This window comes from Mauremys reevesii, linkage group 4 (assembly GCF_016161935.1).
Source record: "Mauremys reevesii isolate NIE-2019 linkage group 4, ASM1616193v1, whole genome shotgun sequence".
Classification (NCBI taxonomy): Eukaryota; Metazoa; Chordata; order Testudines; family Geoemydidae; genus Mauremys; species Mauremys reevesii.
In genome coordinates this window covers 96,144,507-96,166,100 of record NC_052626.1, presented here as the reverse complement: position 1 = coordinate 96,166,100, position 21,594 = coordinate 96,144,507, and the positions used below count along the sequence as shown (strand labels likewise).

General features: G+C 42.3%; 1 protein-coding gene across 2 annotated transcripts in view; it reads right to left on the bottom strand.

The window, feature by feature from the left end:
* The window catches only part of DKK3 (dickkopf WNT signaling pathway inhibitor 3), a 55,568-nt gene that overhangs the window by 8,626 nt on the left and 25,348 nt on the right, over window positions 1-21,594 (bottom strand). For both annotated transcript variants that reach the window (XM_039538662.1, XM_039538661.1), the window contains exons 5-6: window positions 2,578-2,670; window positions 352-496 (exon numbers count right to left, since the gene is read on the bottom strand). In XM_039538662.1, coding sequence (XP_039394596.1) covers window positions 352-496; window positions 2,578-2,670 — 238 coding nt within the window. The remainder of the gene's footprint in view (window positions 1-351; window positions 497-2,577; window positions 2,671-21,594) is intronic.

Below are 21,594 nucleotides of genomic sequence, written 5' to 3'. Positions count from 1 at the left end.
ACTAGGTTTCTTTGGTATGAAAATGGGGCAAGGCTGTTATATTGTCTTCAAATGACTGTAGCTGCCCATTACAAACACACTATACCCTGCACTTTTCTATTTGCTCACACCATTCCGATCTCGAATGTTTGAAGAATGTCACTTTCACGGTAATGCAGTCCTGTAGAAAGCGCCTTCTCCCTCCCAACTCTAACTGCATTCTAAAGGTTTTATCACAACACACTTCACAGTAACACAGAGCAAAGGAGAAAATTACCCATTAATTTACACAGAGATTTAACTACTTCAGCTGAGTTGAAGATCCTCTTGCACTATAAAATGAATAGAATAAAAAAAGCAAAACCAGTGTACCTTTCTGAAAAGCACAGCAGGTCCCAGGATTACAGTCATGTTGATTTTCACAAATTGTGCCATTCTCGCCTTTTGAAGCAGCTTCCACACATTCACCCCAGACGCAAAGCTGGTCTCCACAGCATTCAACATCTCGGGAGCAAGGCTTAGAAGAAGGGGAGGGGGAAAAATCACTGCAACAAAATTCTCTTTTTAGCACCAGCATTGAACTCAGCACTAAAGCACAGCAACCGCTGGTAAGGATAAGCCCAGATCCTGTAAGCAGCTCTCCGTGTGTTTTCAACTTTAAGCATGTGACTAATCCCACAGGTTAAAACTGGACTATTCATGTGCTTAACCTTAAGTGCAAAGGGGAAACTAGATCCTGGAGAGATCTGAATCACCTTAAAGCAGTGCTGCACCCTCTAGCTGATAATCAAGAGGCTTAAAAGAAAGGGCCAACTCCTCCTTAAAGGAAGGAAGAGGGAAGCAAAGTCCCTGGAGAAAGATAGTTCCTAGGACAACAGCTTTCCAAATGTACCAATGGTACATAACTGGGAAGACAACCCGATATGCACTGTGTATCATTTTTAGATCATTTGATTAGCTAGCTCAGATTCCTGGTAACCTCAGGGTTCAGAATTGTGACAACAGGGTTCTCTCTCTGTGTACAGCCCACCTCAATATGCATGCATACTGCATGCCTCCCAAAGACAGAGGGGTTTCCCCTCCTGGGAGTGAGACTTATGGGGGACTACGCTCAGGGCCTGTACGCCTGCATATTATTAAGCAAGGGTTATTTGCAAGATTTGGATAGGAATCCAGGACTGGATCTTAAGCCAACTTGCAGTGAGAGGCTATTTAGAGCTGGAGTGTGTCTAGGGCCCATTTTTAATATATAATAGGCTACAAATATTCTACTGAACACTATGCATAACATGGACATTTCATGTTTATGTAAAATCTCCTGAACACTCAGTTCTTGTTTTGGGTTTATCTAAATCCTAGTAGTACAATGATGAAACAAAAACAATAAAAGCCAACTAAACTACTGTCAAGCAGGTCTTTTCACTGGCACTTGGGCTCTAAGCCTGTAAAGACTTACACACGGGCTTAACGTTAAGTATGTGAGTATACTAGAACTCCTATCTTATGAACTAACTAGGGACTGAGAATTTCATAAATTGGACATCTCAAAACTAGGCAGTGTATGTAAATTACAGTACAGTGAACTGCATGGCTTTCTTCTTGTTCTTTAAACCACTGTAAAGCAATTTCCCATGTGTTGAGGCATCAGCACATGACATGAATGTTGATTTGTTCTTTGACATCACTTTCGTTATGCGATTCCTTCCTAACTGGAAAAAATGGTTCTTCGTAAGATTGTTTTTCTAAAATGAAGGTTCACCAGGAGTCCCACTGAAGTCAATAGGACTATTCATGTCTTTCAAGCATGTCTTTGTGTATGTTTTTGCAGAATCATGGCCTCACACAGCAGTTTTTAGAATATAATACCCTGTGGGTAACAAGAACTTGCAGCAGGACTTGTTTATTTCTTCCTTTTAGGCTCTATGGACTATATAGTTTTAAACAAATATTTAGTTTCACTCCAGGTTAGCAAAGGACTATGAATGAAAAATACATCTGGATATGGAGATAAAAACATTAATGAAAAGACTCCGTTTGACTCCTAGCAGGACTCTAAGCACATGGAGCACTACCTCCTAACATGGCCAGCCCTGTGAGAAGATAACCTACTGTTGCTACCAGCTGAGGGAGTTAATCCTTTAGCTGAAATGGCAGAGGTTTGCTCTTAAGTTCCCAGATTCAAACACTTAATGACCCATGCGGGAGGGAGTTACCCAAACACAAATGGAGCATGTTCATGTAAGTTTATGTACGCAATGTGCAACTTGTCATTTTTATCACGTTAGGCGGCAAAGTCACTAATTCTTTTCTATAAGTGTCTGATTGAACTCTAGCTGAAGTCAACAGGAGTTGGATTGAGTACTAAAGCACCCGTGAATAGAATCCTTATAACACACACAAGAATATGCAGAGCAAGAAAAAACATTGTGTATATGCATAGTCAGTGTTTGCTGCTGTGACACCCCCCCCCCCCCAAAAAAAAAACAAAAAACAAAACAGAACTTAACCAATAGAGATATCACTTTTGGTCTACAGCCATTAACAATGGCCCTTTATGTGGTGAGACAGTTTAAGACAATACAAGAATTCGGTACTTACTGAATGTTGGGTTTTACAGAGCTGACATAGGTATTCAAAACTGGAGAACTGGCAATATTTCCCTATCTCACAATCCTCATCAATTATGCACTCCTAGAGAAAGGAATTGGAAACCGCTTGATTAAATAATTGGACTTGCTACTGCTGTTTAACAGACATCAGCACTTTTTTGTAAAATACTAGAAGGTTTTAGAAAACCTAGAAATGCTTCTCTCTCTCTCTCTCATACAAATTTGCAGTGGCAAACTGGAAATCATCCCCCACTCCAGATGGTTAGCATGCTGTAACAGGAGAACAATCTGTTACCCCAACATATTTATACATTGTTGAAAACTATGCAAAAGAGAAGCTTTCAGACAGGCTCAACTAGCTCTTCTCGCTCAAAGTATGCTGTGGGGGACCCTCAGCTCCTTGGAAGCGGATTAATATCACTGAACCTAGTAACAGTCATTCATTTCTTGTTCTGCTCTTCTGGTCATTCCAGGTAAAGAAACCTGAAGGCATTTTCCTCAATGCGAGAGAACAGACTCAGGGCCCAATTGTGAATGGAGGTGGAGACCACATCACAGCAGCCAGGGCCAGCTCCAGGGTTTTTGCCGCCCTAAGCGGCGGGAAAAAAAAAAAAAAAGAAGCTGCAATCGTGATCGGTAGCAGCTCCATAGCACCGCTTCGGTGGCAATTCAGCGGCAGGTCCTTCCCTCCGAAAGGGACTGAGGGACCCGCCGCCAAATTGCCGCTGAAGTCCCAGATGTGCCACCCCTTTCCATTGGCCACCTCAAGCACCTGCTTGCTGCGCTGGTGCCTGGAGCCGGCCCTGACAGCAGCAGCCCTAGGAGCAATGTTTGAGGACTGTGTGTGGGAGACAGTGCTGTAGCAACTCCCTAGCCCTGTGAAAGGACACAGCACTCACTCAACTCCAGGCCAGCCACCAGCTCCACACTGTCTCCCCATGGCCCCATCTGGTAGGTTAATACTGCTGGTTTCTAATCCCCCATAGAACTATACCTGCCCCCTGCAGGCATGCAAGGGTGGGGCTTGAAGGGAGAGAGAAGGCTATTTTTCCCTTCTTCCTCCCCTTATGCAGGGCCAGGCACAACCTCTCTTGAATATGCTGTCACACAACTGTGACCTCCGCCAAACTCTCCTGCATTGTTAGTGCTTCTATCAAAAAAGCATTTATATGCTGTCAAATTACAGTGCATTCTTTATAGTACTGGCAATCTTAAAAATGATGGAAACACTTAGCAGCACCAAACTAAGCTTGTATCATGAAAGAATGGCAGTCTTGTTTGTCTTCCTTTCCTTGTTGCTTCACAGGCATCCCATGACCCCAAGTTCTGTAGTTTCACTCCGAAACTAATCAGAACCACAAAATTACACAGTAATGTGCCCCTAATCCTAATAATCATTCTTTTAACACAGTCTAAATACTGTAATGCAAAATGGCTATATTCCATATATACTACAACTATCTAGAGCCATATTCTCAGCTGGAGTACAAGCTCTATTGATATCAGACACACACCAATTTATACCAGCTGAAGTTTTAGACCAGAGGTTCTCAAACTGTGATCCATGGACCACCAGTGGTCCGCGAGCTCCATGCAGGTGGTCTGCGGATAGTTCCCTCTAAGGTGCGTGCCTGGGCAGCTGCACACAAGAGAATGAAGGGCCACCCCGCAGCTCCACTAATTAGGTGCCTGGACCCTGGAGAAAATTCACATGTAAGGTGAGGTGGTGGCCTTGGGGGGAATAGAGGGTAGTTGGGAGGGGGCAATGGGGTGAGAAGAGGGGGTGGAGGAAATCTGGGATGTGCAGGGCTGCAGCGGCCAGAGAAAGAGGCGTCTGTCCCCCGCTCCAGGGCTGCGGTTGCCAGGGAAAGACCACCCTCCTTCCCACACCACCTCCCATGGAAAATTCTGACAACTGGACTTCAAAATCTCCAGTCCAGCTTGGTCTAAGGAGAGACAGGGTAGGAATGCCTCGTACTTGTGTGAACAGTGCAGATAAGTTCTGCTATGTTTGTGAAGTGACTTTTGCATCACAAAAGTGCAGCATAACCACTATGGTTAAGAAAGCCTATCACCTTTATTTTGGCTGCAAAACTGGAGATCAGGACAAAAGGTGGGCCCCACGCATATGCTGCAACACTTGTGCAACAAATCTTCGCCAGTGGTTGAACAGGAAAAGGAAATCTATGCCTTTTGCAGTGCCAATGATTTGGAGAGAGCCAACAGATCATACCAGCAATTGTTACTTCTGCATGGTGCCTCCAGTTGGGAAAGGTGTGTCAAAAGAAGAAAAAGTGGACTGTGCATTATCCAAACATTCCATCAGCTATACGCCCAGTACCCCACGGAGAAGGACTGCCGGTTCCTGATGCACCAGAATCATTCTCACTTGAGTCAGACGAGGAAGAGGAAGAGGATGAAACTTCTGGTCCTGAACCATCAATGTCACAGGACCCACATTTTCTCCCATCCTCCTCCTCTGAACCACACCTCATAACACAAGGTGAACTGAATGACCTTGTCAGGGATTTGGAACTACCCAAGAGTAAGGCAGAGCTGTTGGGCTCCAGACTACAGCAGTGGAATCTCCTGGCAGGTGATGTTAGGGTTTCCATGTTCCGTGACCGTCAAAAGGATCTTGTCCCATTCTTCTTCATGGAAGGTGATCTTGTAGCCTGCAACAACATCGATGGTGTGATGGCAGCCCTCAACATCGTTCACGATCCACATGAGTGGAGACTGTTCATTGATTCATCGAAGACAAGTCTTAAAGCTGTTTTACTGCATAATGGCAATGTTTTGCCATCAATTCCAGTTGGTCATGCAGTCCATATGAAGGAAACCTATGACAACATGAAACAACTTTTGAGGTGCATAAACTATGACCAACATCAGTGGCAGCTTTGTGGGGATTTGAAGGTTGTTGCTCTCTTGCTTGGTCTGCAGACTGGATACACAAAGTACTGCTGTGTTCTCTGCGAATGGGATAGTCATGCAAGAGATTCCCACTACATCAAGAAAGATTGGCCACTCCAACAGTCATTGGAGCCTGGGAGGAAAAGTGTTCAGCATCCACCACTTGTTGAATCAAGGAAGATTTTGTTACCACCTTTACACATCAAGCTGGGTCTGATGAAGAATTTTGTCAAGGCCATTGACAAAACACAAGCAGATTTCAAGTACCTCCGTGGAAAATTTCCAAGGTTAAGTGAAGCTAAGATAAAGGAAGGTGTCTTTCTTGGTCCTCAGATTCGTGAACTTCTTCGAGATGATGCATTTGACCATGCACTGCGTGGCAAGGAAAAGACGGCATGGAAAGCCTTCCAGTTAGTGGCAATAAATTTTCTCGGAAACAACAAGGCAGACAACTACAGGTTGTTGGTGGAAAATCTCCTCAAGGCATACAAAAGCCTTGGTTGCAACATGTCACTAAAGATACATTTTTTGCACTCTCATCTAGATTTTTTTCCACCGAACTGCGGAGCAGTGAGCGACAAGCACGGCGAGCGATTTCACCAGGACATTGCAACAATGGAGAAACGCTATCAGGGCAAATGGAGCCCATCGATGCTTGCAGACTATTGCTGGACAGTGACAAGAGATGCTCCATTTAATTAATACAAGAGACAAGCCAAGAAGCGCCGAGTAGACACTGAATAGGACTAAACTATGTACATAATAATTTTTTGCCTTTTGTTTCATAATAAATTTTATTTATATAACCCTTTTGCTGATTTTTAAAGTGTTACATTAAACAGGACAGGTGAAATATTATCATGTAAAGCAACCATAAACACATGAAAAGACCTAGGTTTACAATTTATGATTAAAACTCTACTATCTACACAATATACATAGACATAAAATGTAAAAACTTAAATATCTTAGAAACAGTAGCCAATCTGTTGTTTTAATTGTCATATTTGAATTCAGCACATCAAAATACATAATAAATAGCACATTTTATCTCTGAAGCAGACGACTTCTCAAAAATTGTAGACCAGTGTAATCATGTCTCGAGAAGTCAATCTGTCCAGTCATCTCCCAGAGAGTGGAAACCTTGCCACAGTTGTTTTAAGTTTATGAAATAACTTTATTCAGCTTTGCAGCAGTTTCTTGCTACATTTAAAATCCCAACTCTCCACCTATCTTACTATCTCTGTTGCTTTAACGTAATGACCCCACTGACATTTTTTCATTCTTGCTGTCATCCATTTGGTTTGTTTTTTTTATTTCCATTTATTATGAGAATTTCCCTTCCACTCATGACAAAAAAAACCACCCTGTTTTCTTCTACCCTCTTAATCTGTGTATTTTTCCTATTACTCTTGCTTATTTTCTGTTCATGAAAGAGAGTTATTCTGGTTTCTGAACACAGCACTTTCTTTTAATTGCCACCATCATCAGTTCTTCTATTTACCGCTGGTCTGCACCTGCACCCACTGAAGCCTCTCTATGGGGTGGAAACAAGTCTAGAAGCTTTGCCCTCATGTGAAGAGGCTTCCCTTTCAACCATTTTTCTGGGGCTAGTGCATGACAATGCAGCAACTGAGCACGTGGCCAGCGACGTGGTCTGCAGGTAGCCATCCTCACATGGAAAGGTTTATAAGGGGAAAAGGGAATTCTCACAGGGACTGGAATCTTGTGACTGCCCCTTGAACCAAGTACAGTTCTCAAATCAAGGTCTTCTCATTCCATTCACTCTTACTATGAATTCATTGCTGGCGCCGTACTCCACACCACCAATCTTCCCCCAAGTCTTATAATTGTCCTTAATGCAAAACCCTGCACCACAAATACACACATGTATAAATGTAGAACAGTTTGTTTTCTTAGGGCAACACCAGCAACAACTTGGGATACAAAACCCTTCTAAACTCCAGCACAAGCAGCTGTTTTCACACACGGGGTTGGATTCTAAAAAAGAATCCACTTTCTTTATGGACACTTGCTCAGCTAATGTTTCAGGGAAATTTTTGTTTTCGTCCTGGAATCCTGGAGACAATTTCCACCCCAATGAACAGCTTCTCTGCAGCTGAGGTTTGCTGGGTATTTAAAACTGCGTGTCTTTTTGAAGCCCATCATTACTACTACTATTTAAAAAAATAGATAAATGCAGCAACAAGATATACACTAATCTCACTAATCTTACAGCTACCCAAGGAAAAAAGGCAGAGTGAAGAGCAGAGTGCAGATGTATTGCTGCACTAATGGGGCCCGTAATCTTGCAAGTTGTGCAATACCCTCATATGACCTCTGAAGCCAGTGCCATTGGGGGTGGAAGGCACTGAGCGCTTCCCCTGAGGGCTCTAGTGCACAAAGTTATACCCTATGTAGAGTCTATTGCAATGCCAAGAAACAATTAAAATCTATGAAAATTAGTGAGTTAGGACCTTCCCAAAGCCCATTCATAGAATCATAGAATCATAGAATTCAAGATCAGAAGGGACCATTTTGATCATCTAGTCTGACCTCCTGCAAGATGCAGGCCACATAAGCCGATCCACCCACTCCTTTAGCAAGCGACCCCTGCCCCATGCTTCGGAGGAAGGCGAAAAACCTCCAGGGCCATTGCCAATCTTCCCTGGAGGAAAATTCCTTCCCGACCCCAAATATGGCGGTCAGCTGAACCCCGAGCATGCGGGCAAGACTCTCCAGCCAAACCCTCTGGAAAAGGTTATATCATACCATTGACCCATTGTACTATTTACCAGTGTGGCACTTAATTGACCTATTGACTAAGCCCGTTATCCTATCATACCATCCCCTCCATAAACTTATCTAGCTTAATCTTAAAGTCATGGAGGTCCTTCGCCCCCACTGTTTCCCTCGGTAGGCTGTTCCAGTATTGCACTCCCCTGATGGTTAGAAACCTTCGTCTAATTTCAAGCCTGAATTTCCTGACTGACAGTTTATATCCGTTTGTCCTCGTGTCCACATTAGCACTGAACTGAAATAATTCCTCTCCTTCCCTGGTATTTATCCCTCTGATATATTTAAAGAGTGTGATCATATCTCCTCTTATCCTTCTTTTGGTTAAGGAAAACAAACCGAGCTCCACACCACCATTGAAAACAATGGCACTCTTTCCACTGACTTCACTGTGTTTTGGATTTCAGGCCCTTAAGCTGGAGATACTGCCTGGAATGCCAATTCAACCGGGGTAGCAGGCCAACAAATCAGTAGCTTTCTTTAAACCTAACATTTTATATTTAAATTCAGAGATTCACCATTTTTATTATTCCTCATGATAGTGAGATCTGTAACATGCATGACAGAAACAAACGGAATAGTCACTCTCTTATGGATGAGACTCTGTAGGGAATGAAAATTTAAGAGGGGTGTGATAGGTTTGATAATGTTTTACTTCTGCTTCTCTTCCAAATTTTTCTTCAAATATAACAATACAGTCTTTACATGACACCCAATAATCATTTCTTTTTATAGAAGGTTCCCAAAGATGTTTTACAAACTAGACATACACAAGGGCATACTAAGGGGCAGCCATTTCTGGGTTGAGACACAACACTGTTCTGTGCCAACAACATTACACAATAAGTTTGAGAGGGAGAATTAGAGAGAATTTCTCTAATTGGAACTACAAAGGAGAACTGTATGCCACTACAGCTGATCTACTCTCTTATGGAAATATATTTTAACTGGAATTCTTTATATTGTTTTTGGTATCTCACTATGTAAGTGCTTTTAACATACTCTTACATTAGTGGTATGTTATAGTGTTGTGATGCCATGCTTATCTTTGCTTTGCATATTTTCTTTTAAATTATCTGTATCTTAAAAAACAAGCTAACAAACCAATCTACTTGTCCTCCCTAGATTAGACTGGAAAATATTTTACATGGTTTTGGCTATTATTGGCTGCTCTAGCCAGTAAGCCCAGGGAAGGAAAATTTTAGCAACTTTAGACCATCAATGTAAAAAAACCCACAGAGTGTGGTAAAATGTTCTTTCTGAGAACTAGTTCCTAAAAGATGAACTCTTAGTATAACTAAATTGTTGCTACTCAAAGTATTCATGAGCTTGGGACAGACGTTGGTACAGGGTTTTCTTTGACTTGTTAAGTAAAGCTCCTTGGCTCAGAAGACAAGGATGCAAACAGAAAGGGAGAGGGGTTGATGACAAGATTTCCATCAGACTAACATTTATTGGAACGTTTTGACCCAGGGACCCCTTGGTGCCAATGGGAGAGGGCATGGGGGGAGGGGGGCACACAGGTTTTACAGGGACCCCCTGGGTTGGATAGATGCATAATAGTTCACCCGAGGGTGGCATAGGAGATCTCTACCGAGAGCTAAAAGCTCACTGTCATCATAATAATTGTGCCATGTGTGTATGGATAATATTTAAGGAGTCATGTATCTATATGAAAAATTATGTTCTTACAGTATAGAAGTTAAGGCAGGTCACCAGGAGGTGACGTACCTCAGACCTATTCCTTTCAGGCAGGAGGTAACAGACATTCATCTCCCTGTCTCACAATAGATGCCTATCTGCATAAAAAGCCAGGGGCCAGTTGAAAGATTGCAAAATCTAAAGGGAAAAAAAAATCTATGGGAAGAAACAGAACAGCATGGGGTGTACTGTTTATGAATGGAGACAAAAGATGAGATGAGTAGATGTTGGGCAACATAGGGGATCCTTCACCAAAGAAGCAAACTAAGAGCATGTCTGTCTTACGGTCACAGCCAGCCTGGCTGTAAAATGCTCCAAGGACTTGGGGCGAGCAACATTCTACAAGGTATAAGAGTATCTTGTTAATTAAGTCTAGGCACTAAAATGTGTGTTATGATTTTGCTTTTATATGTAACTATTTGTTTCCAATACTTCTCTTTGCTACTCCTCGAATCTCTGTGCTTTGTTAAATAACCTTACACTTGGTTTCATGATACCCATATATAAGTGCTGAGTGTTGAGCAGAGCCGTGATCTGATGTGTAACTGGTGTGCTGGGGGGCACTGCTTCTTTAGAAGCAGCAAATCTGTGAATACTGCAAGTGGAGCAGCGACTGGAGACTCCAGGGAGCTGCTCAGAGGGCTTGACAGTTGGGATGGGCTTATAGAGTGACAGTGGGGCCTGCAAGGCCTAGTGGGGAGTGCTTGTATGGCCCATAGCCAGTGGAGCTGAGGAGTGAATCCTGACAGGCACAGACAAGACTGTCTCAGATTAAGGGCAGGTGGCAGTGGGGTGCCTCAAAAGGTCTAGGTACCAAGAAAATGTGAAAAATGTGGCAGCATGGAACAGAAAATCCTCCAGATGGAAGGCCATCAAAACATGCAGCTGTGATGGAGTGAAGCCTAGGGCCTGTTCTTGTTCCTCGGGAAGTCTGTAAGTGCTTTGCTACTGAGATGACTAGGAGCACAATTGGGACCCAAATCTGAGTTTCTTTTTTTCCCCTATTTAAAAGAAATACCCTGGGTTACCGGATCAATTCAACTGCACATCTTTTGAAATTCTCAACAGCTGACACGGGACGGTGATGTATTGTGTTTAATATTAGGATTGGCTATCCAGGCATAGATCACCATGACAAAACATTATTAAAAGCTTCATCCAGCTGATCTGAAGTGATCACTCCTGGTTTTCCATGAATTTAGGACCAAAAAGAGTCATACAATAGAGGATGGAATCCTGTCTCTATTGAAGTCAGTGAGACTTTTGCTGGGACATATACACCCCTGCTCTACATATGAAAAAAATCAGTGCAAATAATAGAAAATGTGTCACTGGTTCCTTGCAGCAACAGCACTGGAAATGTCTAGTGACTACGACCATTTCTAAAAGGTCTAAAAATGCCACTACACAAATGTGCCTCACTGCACACTTAAGAGTCCTGATCTGAAGGAAATTAATTTTCAAAATTTGTGAACTGTGACTAAAACTGAGTGACAGTTTATGGATCCCTTCCAACCAGTTCCAGGACACACTAAACTAAAGTATGTTTGTGGCAAGCTGCTAATCAAACTACTTGTTAGTTCACATTCAATTGCAGTTTACTACAACACACCCTTTAAAGTGTTCATATTCATTTTTCTAGTCATACCAATATTTACATTTCATTTTTTAAAATCAACATAAATTCAGCTTTGTGTGCAATGGTTTAAATGCTTTTCTATTACTGCTACAGCTGGTAAAAGCTGCTGAGTAGTGAGGAAAAAGCCATAAAAACTGTTTTAGATACTACGTGTACATTAATACTATAATTAGAAAAGTGACAGAATTACACTGGGAGGAATGTTGTTTTAAAGGGAAATTACTACCATACCTTGCACTGTAGTAATTTTCCAGTTCCTGAGCTCTTGGTTGTCTAGACAGTAACTTTTCTTTTTCTGTGAGCACATAATGTGTTCATCTTTAATGAGAAGATATAAATTAATCTGGCTGGAAGAAACTCAAAGCCCTTGTAATAGTTTCCAGCAGGGCAAAGCTTGTCGGCACTTCACTGCCAAGCACATACCGCTATCATAAAAGCAAGGGCCTGGAAATAGGCTAGTGTGAAAGTCATACATATTATCTTTGAGACCTGACATTGCTAAATGTGCTGCAAACTGTGGCACAGTCATAAACTGGTGCTGTACAAACACATTTGCAGATGTTTTACAACGTGGCGATAGGATTTCGAGCTCCGAAGGAAATAAATGAGAGAATGTATGTTACTCTTTGGGGTTGTTTTGCCTCTGACATGTTGGTACTACTCTTATTTCCTTGTAACAGAACTTAAATTTTCACCAGGGAAATATTGTTTGCCAGCACTTTATGTGTATAAACCATTCTGAATGTAAATCAATATAGTGGCTACTCCCTGTGTCTACTGAAAGACAGTAAAACAACAGCACCTAGTGTGCATAAGAGTGAGCGTGTTTGAACATGTAACACCTAGTATAAAATACCAGCAACCTCAAGTGTTCAAAACCCATGAGTAAGACCCTCAAGATATGAAATTGGCTTAAAACTCATGATTTAATTAAAAAAAAAAAGTTTACACTTTTGGGTTATTTTTATTTGCCTTCTGGTTTCTGAGATTTTTAAAGTACATTCAGGTCGCAGTTCCAAAAGTTTCTTCAGAACCCCAAGAACTACAACCACTTTAAAATAAAATAAATCTGTGATTTGCATGCAACCAGAAGGACTCCATGAGCTAAAACTAAGGGGAGGGGGCACCTATTCTGGCCACAATAAATCTTCTATGTGGGTTCCTGCTGTTGGTATAGACTGACCATTTGGAACATATTTTTTAAATTAAGTATGTAATTTCTTTGGTATATTCACCATAACTCTTAGGAAGAGGGAAGAGCAGAGATGTACAGAGTAGGTCAAGTCATGCCACTAGAAGAGGAGGACATGGTGTAGAGTCCTTCCCAATTTTATCTTTTTTGCATGGCATCAATGATTCTCATGTAAGGAGCTCAATGGAGAAGATGGAATGGACGGTAACTCCACACAGATCTCTAGGAAAGTGCCGTCTGATATCCTGAAATTCTGCCTCATTACTGGTCATCCTTTCCCATCTGTTGGAGCTGGTGTCTCAAGCCCAGAAACAGCGCTCCACAGAGTTAAGCTGCTCCAGGCAAATTTTGTCTACAATCAGTAGTTCAATTTAGCCGCCTCCTGCTTTACTGAAATGGCTCAGCAGTGTGGCAGCTGGCTCCCCAAGTCACCTGGAGGCGTGATTCCAGGTACAATAGTGCTTGGGCTGTGGTGCACCGCTGAGTTCGCTCCCTGCCAACTGGCAGCAGTCAGTTGGTGCTGACTTTCAGAAGACAGCTGCATCATAGAATGCAAGCAGCAGAATTATGGAAATTCACTGCTGTGACCCCCAAGTCCCAGGTTTCCAGTAGCTATCCCACAATGTACTCAGAAAAATCCCAGAATGCGCAGAGCGCAGCAGTAGGGCAAAGCACCATGGGATACCTGCCAGAATGCTTTCTGAAAAGAATTAGTGCCATGTGTATGCATTGATTCAAGGGAAGTAGGCAAAAGCTGGCTGTGTGTATACGATTATTTCAGAATAGTTATTCCCCATTTGTTAGTGAACACAAACCTAATTTGCAAAAAACAAAAACAAAAAACCATTGTGTAGGCAAGGTCCAAGAAGAAGGGCAATTCTTGCTGAAAGAACAGGAAGGTATGTCACTACTGAGGAAGATTCCTGAATGACAATGAAACAGAAGGTAAGCAAAAAAGAAAGATAAAAAGGGGAATCAAGCTCAGTTATCAGACCCAGCTGAGAAAGTAACTAGTAAGTGATTATAAAAGCCAGCAAGTGGCTCAGATGAAGGGGAATTTCAGGGAGAAGCTGCAGAAATGGGCAGTCTCCCACAGTAGTCCTTGAGGATGAAGACTCCTGCTGCTAAGCCTTGGTGTCATGGCTGGATAGAAAGCCCCAGCCTGAAGTTTTGTTTTCTGTTGTGAGTTTGCCATGATTTGGACAATAAATGGAGCCCAGAACCAAGAGCTGATCATTCCCTAATCTGGGGAGGAAGACAGTGAATAGACAAAGAATGAGGGAATGGACATCCTGCTTTATAAAAGATGCACACAATCCTCATACATTCTGGAAGAACCCAATGTACACACAGTTCCACATGTATGTAGGCCACTATGCCGGCTTTGACACCAGAACAATCAGCAGGTATGTAATTCTGCAGGAGGAGGAATAGGTTCTTATCACCTTTTTTTTTTTTGCAAGGCGGGGGGAATTATATTTGGGAGGAGAGGGGTAGTGGGAAGTCAGACAAGAAACTCTTCCCTTTGGCTGCTCTGAAATCCTAAGGCAAGCCCTGGGTCAGTGCCACAGATCTTTTGGGGTCATGAGCCCAAAAAGATTTGTTGCAGAAGACTGGAGTCTCTGTGGCAAGCAAACTTGCAACAAGGAATTTTTTTAATCAATATGTTTGCAAGCCAGAATTAGTAGCTTGGGTGATTAGTGTTTTACTTTGGAGGTAAATGTACATTCAGAAAGCTCTCTTACATTCTCTTTGCCTACACTTGACTATCACTTATTTTTAGTTGTAAGAGAAATTGATGCATTCAAGTTTATAAAGAAAATTTCCCTTATGATTTCACAATACTATAAAAGAATGGAAAATTGGACTGTAGCTGTTGGTCTACTAATAGGAGAAGAGAGGGTTTTTTTGTTTTTTTTTTAATTTAGAAGTGACATGCCCACAACCTTTTGGTCTAAAAAGATCTAAACATCTGCAGAAGTATTAACACTAACTCTTTATACTAAGGGCTTGGCTACACTTGAAAGTTGCAGCGCTATCCAGGCATAGTGTGGCCACATTTGCAGCGCTGTTGGGAGTGCTGCATTATGGGCAGCTATCCCAGCATTCAAGTGGCAACAACGTGCTTTTCAAAAGAGGGGGGTGGAGGGTGGTGTACTGTGACAGGGAGCGGGGAAGATAGAGAGAGTGGATTTTTGGAGCCAACACTGTGTGTTAGCTTCCTGGATTGAAAAATCACAAAATGTTCCCGAACCCTTAGTCTTAATTGCAAACAGCCTGCATCCAACGCTGTTTCTCTGTCAAGCAAACATTCACTCCCTGCCTCTCACTTGATCGTTCACAGCCAGGTACAGATAGCTCCTGTTTGCTGTGATCAGTGTTTGTTTTTTTAGATAAGCAGTTCAACCGAGCTCCGATCGGAGTTCACAACAAAACAAAGAGAGTAATTTAGTTAAAAGCATTCTGGGATATCTCCTTATTCCCTGGAGGCCAATAAAAGCGCTGGTGTGTATCCACACTTGATGAGCAGCGCTGGATCACCAGTGCTGCAATCGCTACACCCCAACCTGGCCAGGTGTACAGCCAGCGCTGCAGCCAGGGAGTTGCAGCGCTGGATGTGCCTTGTAGGTGTGGACGGTTACTAATTGCAGCGCTGGAAAGCCTCTACCAGCGCTGCAACTTGCAAGTGTAGCCAAGCCCTAACTTTTGTGGCTAAAAATTTCCAAGGTCCTTTCTTATACAGCTGTAAAGTGACAAAAATGTGAATACTTGTGAATAATTATATATCCCATGTCAATAGACAGCATCACCCTTCTGTAACTGTTTTGCCAAGTATGAACTAAATTTTAAGGCAAGTTTGGTTTCTTTCTGTGGTTGGAGACTTCATACAAAATGTCCATGATTCATCACTGACCAGTGGTGATTATGAAACCTCATCAAAAAAGATTCAAAGTAACCTTATACAGCAGGGATATGATGCATTGGTGAAAAAAATTACTTTTGAGAGTGTTTCTCTGCTTGGTCTAAGTAAATTCACCTGGCTAAAATTCTCTGATCATTGTAATCACTGAAGTAAATGCAACACAATGAGACTGAACCAATTCCCATATCCTTTCAAATTCCCAGTTCTTGCAAAAAGATGTGGACTTCCTCTCCATTTCCTTATAGAACCTATTCTAAAACCAAAATCTTACGCACTTCATCCCTATGCAGCTCACATTTTCTGTAGCCTTCTTTCTCCATGAGCTTGCTAGTGTTGCCCAAGGTGTTAGCCAAAGGCATTACCACCACCACCACCAAAAAATAAAAATAAAAATTCAAAACACAAGGTTAAAGATTCAACAGCAACAGACATATCACCAGATTGTGCCTAACCCTAATATGCATGTGAAGGATAGTGAAGATTTGCCAACAGAGCTAGGAAAAGTTTCTGGCCTATCTCCACCCCCCCCCCCCCCCCCACAAAAAATGTAGAGGCCCAACACATATCACCAATATCTGTTGAATTTGTCAAATTGTTTCCGTCACAAAAAACTAATTCCAAACTGCTGAGGTTTTCCAAATGAAAAACAGTGAGTTAAAACAATGTATGTTTGTTCCAAAATTTACTTCAATTCCATTAAAGCTTAAGAGTAAAAAAAGTAAAAACCACAAAAACAAACCTAAAACAAACCTAAAACCCCACCCCAATCTGCCAGAAAATGGAAAAAGCCAGTTACTAGCACAGCTTTACTTGCCACTTTCCTGCATGCATCTTGGCTTGGGCAGAGAAGGGAGTGGAGAGGATAGAACAGGGGCTGTGTACTTTCCCCATCGTCAACAGGTGGTTGGAAAGCTGGCAGAGCTCCATTCCCCCAACTCCAATTGGTTAGCAGAGCTGAGATAGTGCAGGGCAAGAGAGAGCAAGATGGAAACTGTGAGTCCCAGCTCCTCTCCTCAGGGCTCCTCCTGGGCAGCACAGATTCACACTCTCTTATACTCAGGGCTAGGCACAAAGGCTTAATTGAGGCCATAATGCAAAAATAAAGACACAAAGAAATAAAAAGTGGAGCCTCTAAAAACCAAAGCAGCATTAAATTACAGGCTTTGAGCACTGTGTACAGTTACCAGACGGAGCACAACTGATGCCAGTTACCCACGTTTATAAATACAAGCTGCTGATAGGCCTGCGTCTACACTACAGAATTCTGCTAGGTGTGATCCCTGACTGAGAGCTGTGCTGGCTGAAACCCCTACCATAGGCACGTTTAGACCGGCAAAGCTGAACTTGTATCAGTATTGCTTGTTTAGTCTGGGCGGGGGGCTGGTTTTGCTATACCACTAAAAAGCACAGCTTTGCTAGTATAGTTGTGTGCGGTAAAGCACTCCTGGTGTAGACATAGCCTTGTTCTGATCTTGCATCAATTTCACATGACTGCAAGGACAGAAGCTGCCCCCATGTATTTACAGAACTTCTTGGCCTACTCAAGGTTGCATTAGTGCCAACGGAAGGCACAGCAGTTGTAGTTTTTCAGTATCCTTGTGCTAATCAATGAGATGACACGGAAGGAACGATCATTTACAGGGGGATGAGAATGTCTTTTCTGTCTCTAATGTTTGAGATACATGTCTGTTAAAAATAAAGCACCTGAATTTCAGAGGCAATCAAAAAAAAAAAGTCTATAACTATTTGAAATGTACATCTGGGAGGGAATTTTGGACGCATTTTCAAGTCTGCAATACCTATTAGTAACCCCAAGCATTTACATCAATGGTGGGCAACCTGTGGCCTGCCAGGGTTATCCACTGGTGGCCCGTGAAACAGTTTGTTTACATTGACTATCCGCAGGCATGGCCACCCGCAGCTCCCAGTGGCACTTTCATCATAAAATCCAACAAACAGCGATAGCTTGGCAGTGTCACTTGAATCACTTGATTCATCCACTGCAAGAGACATGTATTTGGTGTTTTTTTAAATCGGCAAGCGGTGCTGACAGACAATCCTCGTAAATTACCTCCAATCTTTGCACTGCCGTGGAATCAGACAGGGGAACTTGCTTCACACGGTTCACAATGTCATCTTTGTTTTTATCTCTGGCAAAAAGCTCCTCCAAGGCTCCAGGATTTCCAATGTGCACTTCTTCACAAGCTCGGCATCCGGGAAAAGCTTTTACTTTTTTAGCTAGTACCAACCTTATCTAAAAAAAGGTAGCTGTTGCTTTTCCCTGTATAGTCGCTGATGTAAGAATCACATTTGAAATGTGATATGAAGACTTCAGATTTTCAGTTTGGTCATGTCTTGCAACTCTGCCAGGAGGATAGGTTGCACTGAAGCTACTGTGTTTTGATTCAAAGTGGCGCCTCATGTTGACGACATTACAGACAGATACAGTGGTTTGGCATATTAAGCACAAAGGTTTTGGTTTAAATGAGGTGGCATAACAAAAAGAAAATCCCTTGTCCAGTTTGGGTTAAAAGCACAGTTTTCACTGATGACTTTGCAACATTTACTCCCACTCGCTTTCATTTTTTGGTGGTGTCCTAGCTCAATCGCAGCTAACGCTATCTTGAGAACTTAAAATCCAGTAAGCAGTGCTTAATTTGTGCCAGGGCTCAGCCCCGGCAAGCCCTAGTACCTTGAGGCTTTTGGCAATTCATAGTTCTGGCACCTCTGGGCTCCTGGCCAGCAGCCATCATTCTCCAGCTGCCCAGCTCTGAAGGCAGCGCTGCCGCCAGCAGCAGTGTAAAAGGTAGCAATACACCATACTATGCCACCTTACTTCTGAGCTGCTGCTGGTGGCAGCACTGCCTACAGAACTGGATGCCTGGCCAGCACCCGCTGCTCCCCAGCTAGTGCTTAATCTTTTCCAGAGCTGAGCCCCAACACCTCTTTCATTACAAATTATGCACTGCCAGTAAGTTACATACTAAGGAAGTCATAGGCAATGATGAACAGTGATGTGCTGCCTATGAATTTAATTATAAACAATTTTTTAAGGTGGTATGCCGCACAGGAAGCCTTGGTGGGCCACATTTGACCCACAGGCTGCCTATTGAGTAGCACTGTTCTAGAGCATATCATGCTGTTAATGGTGTGACCTCTGATGCTTGGTAAGTGATTTGTGATTTAGATACTCCAATGAAAACATTTTGGATTGCGCAGACCTAGCAAAACAAAGGTCTGATTCTTGTTCTGAACCAAGAATATGTGGCTACTCAGAGCAAATTCTAAGTACAAAAAATATATGTAGCTTATTTGGAGACCCATGCTTCTCTAGGAGAGTTACTTGTGTGAGTGCCGAGGAGAAAATGTGTTTTGAAAACTGAGAAGCAAATCCTGGTGGAAAGTAATCTGTAGTTTATCCACCGGCAGCACACCAGAAGGTGCACAGATCTGAATGGAACTGATTTTTAAAAGTGAGCCATAGCTCCCCCTCCTGTCTGTAAGCAGAAGGGGCCATGTGAAACTGCAGTCTACATTCCATCTCATGCTACCTTATTCTAAGGTTAGTGGTTCTCAAACACTTTCATTTTATAGATCACATTTTAAGATACAAAGCCTTGTGTAGGCCACCTCCTCTTCCAAGCCCAATCCAACACCACTCCCACAGCAACTTTATTACACCAATGAGCAATCAGACAGTATTAAGGAAACAAGATACCCATCACATAAAATGAATGTTTGTGGTTATAGCCTCATTATGTATCTGTGATTTATTTCCTTCCCATACATGAAAGACTATTATTCATTGCTTGCAATCCCTGCTACTCTTATCTTTCCAAATCCGTGTGCTGTCTAGTTTTGTCCTCTGTGTGTTTGCTATCCCTCCAACCTCTGAAAATCTGCTCACTGTTTAAATTTATGTCAACAGAAACAGCTAAAAGACCGACACAAAGTAGTTATGCCAAGAGTTAACTCTTGAGTCGAATTGGGTAGAAAAGAGCTGGTAATAATACTAAGGCTACTGTACCACTGGAGGTAAGCCCTGCTGCCGCCACCCAGGCTACAAGCTAGAGTGTGATTCATGGCTGGAGCACACGTACTCTTGCAAGCTCTCATCTGAGCTAACATGCAGAAATAGTAGTGTAGCTGTAGTAGCCTGGGCGGCGGCAGCAGCACCATGGGGTAGCATGCACCCCTCCCTCCCCCCCGAAGTACGTTCCCTCATGGTTCAGGCAGGGATGGCTAGCCCGTTCTGTGGCTGCCCAGGCTACACTACTATTTTTAGCAAGATATTGGAGCAGTTGATATGGGACTCGATTTAATAAAGAGTAAAAGGAGAGTAATCAATGCAAATCAACATGGGTTTATGGAAAATAAGTCCTGTCAAACTAACTTGATTTTTTTTATGTGATTACAAGTTTGGTTGATAAAGGTAATAGAATTGATGTAATATGCTTAGACTTCTTTAAATGTGTTTGATGTGGTACCACATGACATTTTGATGAAAAAATAGAATATCAAATTAACATGGCACACATTAAATGGATTAAAACTAGCTTACTGATAGGTCTTAAAATGTAATTGTAAATCGGGAATCGTCATAGAGTTGGTGTGCTTCCAGTAGGGTCTGCAGGGATCAGTTCTTGGCTCTCTCGTATTTAAGAGTTTTAATTAGTGATCTGGAAGAAAACATAGACTCATCACTGATAAAGGTTGCAGATGACAGAAAAATTGGGGGAGTGGTAAATAATGAAGAGGACAGGTCACTGATTCAGAGCCATCCGGATTGCATGGTTAATTGGGTGCAAAGAATGTGTGTTTTAATATGGCTAAATGTATACATCTAGGAACAAAGCATGTAGATTGTACTTACAGGATGGGGGACTCTATCCTGGAAAGGGGTGACTGAAAAAGATTTGGAGATCATGTTGGATGATCAGCTGAACATGAGCTCCCAGGGTGATGCTGTGGCTGAAAGAGCTAATGCGGCTTGATTAGTCTATAAGTATCAACTTGGGGAATGGTCTAGCAGAGAAGTATAATGATCCAGTGTTTCGAAGTTGAAGCTAGACAAATTCAGACTGGAAATAAGATGCGCATTTTTAATGGTGAGAGTAATTAAACATCGGGAACAATTTACCATGGGTCATGGTGGATTCTCCATCACTGATATTTTTAAATCAAGATTTGATGTTTTTCTAAAAGCTATGCTCTAGGAATTGTTTGGGGGAAGTTCTGTGGCAAGTGTGATACAGGATATCAGACTAGATGATTTTTAAGGTCAGGCTTGACAAAGCCCTGGCTGGGATAATTTAGTTGGGGATTGGGCCTGCTTTGAGCGGGGTTGGACTAGATGACCTCCTGAGGTCCCTTCCAACCCTGATATTCTATTATCACAGTCATTACTTCTGGCCTTGGAATCTATGAATCTGAAAAGGTCATACGTGACAAGCATCTCTCGGAAATGCACAAGCTATTACAAAGTTTAGCTCATTTGTGACAGGCTGATCTTTTGCAAATCATGGAGTATCAGAACAACCAAATGTTTTATTAATCAGCTGCCATTAACTGTATTGCAGAAAAAAAAAAACACATCACAATACCACACACCACTACAAAACTTGGCAAGTATTATAAAAAGTGAATATCAGCCATTATGAGTGCCAGGAAGGCTTTACATCAAGAAAGTAAGTTATGAGTTTTGCCTTTGTGTGCAAGTCAGCTTCTCCAAAGAGTATGGTAAGTCACCCTTTGAAAATGGTGTACTCCCCATCTGAGACACAAGTGTCCACAAAGTTATCTACTACTCTTATGCTATTCTGAATCAGACCTATTTTGT